At 47.9% G+C, this 7,283-nt stretch overlaps 1 protein-coding gene across 2 annotated transcripts in view; it reads left to right on the top strand.

Annotated features, from left to right (window-relative positions):
* LOC111141152 (glycine receptor alpha 1) overlaps window positions 1-7,283 on the top strand; it is an 82,031-nt gene extending 74,748 nt beyond the window's left edge. Inside the window, exons 8-9 of one of the 2 annotated variants that reach the window (XM_022493512.1) lie at window positions 609-755; window positions 6,969-7,283. In XM_022493512.1, the coding sequence (XP_022349220.1) occupies window positions 609-755; window positions 6,969-7,283 (462 nt within the window). The remainder of the gene's footprint in view (window positions 1-608; window positions 756-6,968) is intronic. The other variant, XM_022493513.1, reaches the window with a different exon arrangement.

Consider the following 7,283-nt stretch of genomic DNA (forward strand, 5'->3'; position numbering starts at 1 on the left):
TGACCTGAGCCGAAGGCAGCGGCTTAACCCACTGAGCCACCCAGGCGCCCCTCGTTTTTATTTTTAATGCCACAAAGTTTGATGCTCTTACTGGCATTCAGCTGAATTTTTAAGTAAAATGCTTTCATGATTGCTGTTAGCCTTTGGTTAACAGAGCTTCCGAGAAAGTTTATTCTGACCATTTTTGCTGTTGTCCTCATTGCTCTTACAGCAAAGAGAGTTTTTGAAATCTTACTCTGCTACTTTTGCTAACACCCTCTGTTTACTTTCAGTGTTAGGTACACCACTCCCTATCACCCTTAGACTAAGCACAACGTGCTGTTTCTCTCAACGATGATGCTAGATACACCAGCCTCCTCTCCTTACTACTCTTCTAAGTACCATATTCTTATTTGCTCCAGTGTTTTGTATAGTCTTCTTGGTGCATGGTTCTCCTTTTCCTCTGCACTTTCCGAATATCCCAGCCGAGGAGTGAGTAGCAGTGGGTGACAGGGGAGTTCCCAAGGAGCAGAAATATTGAACTATTTCATCTCCCCTACCCTCCTGCCCCTGCGCTCTTCCGCTCTTCCGCTCTTCCGCTCTTCCGCTCTTCCACTCCCCCGCTCCAGGTGTCCTATGTGAAAGCCATTGACATTTGGATGGCGGTGTGCCTGCTCTTCGTGTTCTCAGCCCTCCTGGAGTACGCTGCTGTCAACTTCGTGTCTCGACAGCACAAAGAGCTGCTGCGGTTCAGGAGGAAGCGAAGACATCACAAGGTAGGCCCTTGGATCTCGACCCAGGGAGGGACAGCGGGTGGTAAACAGAAGACATCCAGGCAACCTTGTGTTGTGATACTTGTTTCAGTACACCGTCCCTCTCAGTGGGCAAGGCAGACGTAAAATAGTGATGAAGTCCTAGAACTCCTAACTTCCTCTCCCACCAACAATGCCTTGTTGGGTCTGTAGGCAGTAAGTCTTCCAACCATGACACTATAGAAATGATCAGGTTATACCTGAAGACAGAACCGAGGGAGCAAATACTGATTGGCTGACATAATAACTAGCTGTGACCTGGAAGCTTGGCAGGCTGAAAGGTGGTTATTGGTGTTTTCTGCAAGGCGGCATTATTTCCAAGGGTTTGGTTCCAGAAAGGAAGTGCATCACAAAAGGTAAGATCTTTGAGTAGAATGGCCAGAGCCAGGCCTTTGCTTCCCACTTCCAAGAGAAGAGCATTGTGCAAGATGCTCCTGCAGAGTGAATTCTGTCACTTTATGAGGGCGTGAATAAAGAACTACTTGGCCAACCATCTATACGAAGTCACCAACATCTGTTAACTCAGAGGCTGTGCTCCAACCAGCAAATGCCACTGGGGAGAGTGCCATCTGTGGGAACAAACTGGTTGCACACCTTGGTCTATAAATATTTCCCCCAAAGTCTTCTCCCCTGGAGATCAGAGAACCTGCTTTTCTTTCCAACCTCATCTCCACACCACTTTCTCCTTTGCTCTCTGAACACCAACCACCCTAGTTTTTTCTCCTTTTGCTCAAACATACACATAGGACTTCAGATGTCTTGTTCTCTCCTGGAATGCCTTCCCAGGGAAATTTGTTTAGTGTTAACCAATCACTCATTTTCTGATTCTCAGCTGAGGCATCTTCCCTGATACCTAGGTGGAGGGATAGGTCCTGTAGTGAGGTTCTCATGCACAGCTGTCAAGTATGGCCATGCAGACTGTATCCTACACAGGTCCCCTTGCCAGTGAGGCACTATTCTCTAAGTCCTGCCTTGGCATGGACTGTATCAGCCAGAGGAAGGGATTCCAATTCCTATGTCTAGAAAGGAGGGATGCCATTTTTCTAATCTGCCCAAGGATGCTGTATGAGCTAGCAAAGGTCATGCTCTACTAAAGCTTAGTTTCCCTTCTTCTGAACATTCATTTTGATTTGTAATTGTACATTCATGATGTAGCTGTTTGGTACTTATCTCTTCCACTGAATTATGAACTCCATATGGGTGGAGACCATGCCTACTTTTGCTCGGCACTATGTCTCTGGTGCCTAACAGAATGCCTGACACATAGTGAACATGCTCTAGGAACCAAGAGGAGCCCTTCCGGTCAGAGAGCCTGCACAGGAGTTTTTCCAGCAACAGATTAGGGCAAACAAGAACCCATATATTATGACCTGTCAGGCCATACCACATACCTGCCACACACCAATGCCCTATAAGCTTTAGACCATCCTACTTCCGCTAGCCCCCTACCTAGCTACCATGTACTATGTCAATGGACCCTGTTTCTTTATCACTGGTTAGTATGTGACTTCAAGCTCTCCTTTTTCTGGGCCCAATTTCTCCATCTGTAAAGTGGACTAAATTGGCACCCTGGGGGACTGTGGTAAGGATTCAATCAGATTACAAAGTAGCTTTAAGTTCTGTTCCTGCCACAGAAGTGCCAAGGAACCAAATGATGACACATGCACATATTTCCATCAGTGTGTTTCTTAAACATCAGCAATCTGATGCAATTAACTTCTAGCAGTTTACCATAGGCAGGAGGCAGACATTTCAAGACGGAAGATGTCCATGGGAGTTCAGGTATAACCATCCTTCTAAATCTGCATTGAAAGAGAAAACTATCTCAGGTACAGCAAGCCAGACAGGATTTCTCAAAAGACTTCTAGTTTTAGTCCTCACTGCCCATTGGATACTTGGCCTCTGACTATTAAAATAATCTAAGCAAGGAAATGACCACACATAACAATCTTGGGAATTCATTATTTTTCCTTTTCCCACTGGCTAGCTGCTTTTTTGCATTTTCCTCTGTGAAATGAGGGTTAATACATTTGTTGAAGAGACACTTACTTAGGGAGACTATGTCCATGATATTTGACTAGCATCAGGCTACTAGACTGTGCACTGCACAACTCGAGGGGGCACTATTTGCAGAGACTAAAATGTAAATGGAGCCCTTGCAGACACATAGTATGGTGGGCCTACTATACCTCCGAAGGCTGCCTCCACCCTCACCATCTCCCTACCAGTTTACACACCAGCAGAAAACTAAACCTTCTCCAGGTGAAATGTAAATAAAGCCCTATGGGATTTGATCAGATATCCCTGCTCAGTTCCCACCTGGCTCTCTCACAGCATGTTAGAGCCCTGTACAGGGAATCCTGTCCTCTCCTCCCATGCCAATGACAACAGCAAGGAGGAGCAAGTCACTAGGATCACAGAGGTGCTGGTGGCAAAAGCAATGGAGGTGCTCAAGGTCCCATGGCTCCCACTGACCATACACCATCAGCTGCTTACCTCTTCACCAGTGTTTCTGTCCTGAAGCAGATAAAAATAACCCTGCTGTTTATTAGATCAAAAATAAGAACTGAGACTTACTCCCAGGCAGAGGTCAAAAACCAGTAGCCAGAGATGAAATTCAACATGCAATTGTCTTTTTTAATTTCACTAGCAGTGTCTTAGAAATCTAGAATAAGGTACAAGCATTCAAAAAATCACACTTTTATCTTCAAATAGTCATAGCTCTCTGGTCCCATTGGATTCACATCCTGCCTGATCCCAGGGCACTGGAAGAGCCTTTAGGTAGGGGAAGCATTCTCTGAGTCCCTTCTGACTGGAGATTTCTTCAGCCCTGGCTCATTTCTTCACTCACATTTCTCCTGCGTGGCCCCTTATGTGCGGTTGAATCAGTGTGACCTTGTTCCTAAGAGCTCTGATATTGGCTCAAATGTCAGAAACTACAAGGATGCAGGATGGGGTTCACCATAAAGCAGTGCTTCCTTTGGAGTAAACCCCTCTTCATGTGGCTTGTACAGCAACAGCGTATAAGCTTGGGCTGCAGAAACTTCCCTTCAGCAGGAAGTTTGCAGAAGGGGTTTTCAGACCCAGATGGTGAGTGAAAAGGAGCTACCTCCATGCCTGAGCTTCTCAGAGCCTGTGATCTTGGCCGGGGTCCTCAAATCCCACCATCCTCCCATGTTACCTCATTTGTTGGGCACAAAGCATCTGGTCCTCAAATTCCCTGGCCGGCCTCATTAGTCAGATTATTAGGAAATCTGCAAGCCATACTGGGCAGGCACACTCCCAACCTCCCTGGATTCTAGAGGAGACGACCGGATTGCCCCTGCTCCATCCGCAAGCTTTCATTTCCTGCCATCTGCCGGGGAGAACAGGAATAGCAAGCCTCTCTCCCATCATTTCTCGGGAATTTTCTTTCTCCTAGCTACCCTGTGAAACTGATGATCATCTAACCAGATGGGGCCTCCAGGCCACACCTCCACTCCTTCTACTCCCATGTTTGATTGATGAGAAAGGCAGAGAATAATTTGCCCAAAGCTGTATATAAAATTAATTTGGTGCTTCCCTTGCATAACTAGAGCCTGGTAAGAAAACATTTTCAAGCATCCCATCCTGCAAGGACAGATTTATACTGGTAAGCAAGAGAGTTGGACCCGGACCCCCTCCCAGGCACAGGGTCCAGTAATTTGAACAGCTGCCCCCAACTCCTTTCCTTGGTCCTGGCACAAACCCACTACTGTTGTCCTACTCACAGAAAAATATTTATTGAAATCTATTTGCCAAGCACATGTTCTTTCCCCCTTTCTGCAATGAGGCTGTTGGACCAGATTCAACAATTTGCCAATGATTTCTTTTTTTTTTTTTAAGATTTTATTTATTAATTTGACAGAGAGAGAGATCACAAGTAGGCAGAGAGGCAGGCAGAGAAAGAGAGAGGAGAAAGCAGGCTCTCTGCTGAGCAGAGAGCCCGATGCAGGGCTCGATCCCAGGACCCTGAGACCATGACCCAAGCCTAAAGCAGAGGCTTTAACCCACTGAGCCACCCAGGCACCCCTTGTGCCTTGATTTCTTGAGCATTTTTCACGTCTCAAATCCTCCTGATACCAGGAATATAACCCCATTAAAAAAAAAAAGAAAAAAAGAAAAAGAAAGCTAGGAGTAGTGAAGATATACTGGTAAACATTTACTTATTCAATAACTATTTACTGAGCTTTGAGCTTATGTCCAGAAACCCTGTTCATATGTTCAGTGTTGAGAGTGCAATGAACATGAATAAGACTGTGCCTTCATGGAGCTTAGCGCCTAGTGGGAGAACCACCACGTGGGGAGCCTGGGTGGCTCAGCCGGTTAAGAGTCTGACTCTTGACTTCAGCTCAGGTCACGATCTCAGGGTCCTGAGATGGAGCCCCGCACCAGGCCCTGAACTGGGCATAGAGCCTGCTTGAGATTCTCTCTCTTCCTCTCCCTCTGCCATTCCCCCACCCTGCTCTCTAAAAAATAAAAAGGTTTGCATGAAGTAAAGATTAAAATATATTTTAGAAGAAACATGTGATAAGAGCTTTAAAACAACAACAGAGAAGGAGGCACAGGGAGCTCATGAAGCACACAGCAGGGGCACCTTGTCTACCCTGACCCTCAGGGACGGCTTCTGAATCAGACGTTAGTTCAGTGAAAGAGAAGGCGCTGGAAGCAGAGGTTCGGAGTATATCCAGGAAGAGAGAACAATTTGAGCAGAGCCTGCAGTTAAAACAGAAGGAGCATGACACTTCTGAATATATGTAAATATTTGGGGGCGCCTGGTGCATACAATGCCAGAGAGAGAATGGCACAGCTGAGACTGGAGAGGCAGGCAGAGTTCTGGTCATCTAGGGCCTCGTTCACCACGTAAGGATGTTAATTATCCTGAAGCCAGCGGCAGCCCGTGAAAGAGTCCAAGCAAAAAATGACCCATAGGATGTGTGTTGTGATAACTCAGCTGGGTCGAGGGGGCCGGCCCGGAGACAGTAGGAAGACTGGGCTGGAAGTTGTCACCATAAGGCCATGGGGTAACCTAAGCAAGGGTGACAGGAGCAGAGCTAGCAAGGGGCTCCTACACAGTATCGCCTGTTCTCAGTCAGCCCTGCCCGACACAGGAACAGGCGGGAGACAGGTGGGAGGACAATGTGAGCTGCTCCAAATTCCCCAGAGCCACACATGCATCCACAGTCAGCGGAGCCCCTCGGTGCCACCGCAGGGCTCACATGGGAAGATCACAAAGCTAGACGTGATGAGAGCGGACAATGGTGTCTCCACGAGTCAGATCAGGAGATCACCAAGAACTGGGAAAGGAATTAGAAATTAGGAATTAGAAATTAGAAGAATACAGGCAGCAGGCCTGTTGGTGGTGAGCATAAGGGAGGGACAGAGAAATGCACAAGCGGTGACTGGCAAAGTGCAACTGACTGGCAGGTATGCCAAGCATAAGGTAAGGGGAAGGGCAGAAGCCTGTCAAGGTAAGTTGGAGCCATATGATAAAGGGCTTTGAATGAGCTATGTCTGAAGTTACAAGTGCCAGGGCTGTGGGAACGTGGAGAGAGAAAGCAGCTTTAGCTTCCCTGCAGCGTGTGAAACAGAGCTGAGGCCCACAGCGTTTGCTCTCTCCGGGGCCATTCGCCACCACCCCCAACCCATGCCCGAGAACACACCCACTGGGGAATGGGGTGGGGGAAGAGGGCAAGGAGGCAACAGAGGCAAAGCAGGGGATCTCTCCAAATTGTCCCCTTGGTTTCTAACAAAACAGCATTCAGAACGTCTGCTCATCTATAACCTCTGATGGTCAGAAGAACGTCTTGATGTAGTGGGGTGAATCTTTCCCCACTTATAGGAAAATATGAAGTAAAAAAAACCCTGAGACTCAAATAGAGAAGGGACTTACCTAAGGCCACAAGGCCAGGAAGTGACGGAGCCGAACTTAAACACAGGTCTGCAGACTCTCGGCCCCACTCCTATCCCCTGGTTTGCATCTGTGTCCACGTGCAAGTGGCGCCCCTCTATAAGGCATCACTCCCCAGCCAGCCTAAGAGCCTTCAGAAACCTGGAATGGTAGCAGCAGGGAGGCAGAGAGAACCAGATGGGCCTGGCCTGGCCCCCAGGGGAGTGCCTTGCAGGGAGGGTGCCCAGCCCCTGTCTTATTTTAAGTAGAGCCCCATGATGAATCTGTTCCAGGAGGATGAGGCCGGAGAGGGCCGCTTCAACTTCTCTGCCTACGGGATGGGCCCAGCCTGTCTGCAGGGCAAAGATGGCATCTCTGTTAAAGGCGCCAACAACAACACCACCACCAACCCTCCTCCGGCACCATCTAAGTCCCCAGAGGAGATGCGAAAACTCTTCATCCAGAGGGCCAAGAAGATTGACAAAATATCCCGCATTGGCTTCCCCATGGCCTTCCTCATCTTCAACATGTTCTACTGGATCATCTACAAGATTGTCCGCAGGGAGGATGTCCACAACCAGTGA

Source organism: Enhydra lutris, unplaced genomic scaffold (genome assembly GCF_002288905.1).
Source record: "Enhydra lutris kenyoni isolate GAN:26980312 unplaced genomic scaffold, ASM228890v2 scaffoldscaffold5, whole genome shotgun sequence".
NCBI lineage: Eukaryota > Metazoa > Chordata > Mammalia > Carnivora > Mustelidae > Enhydra > Enhydra lutris.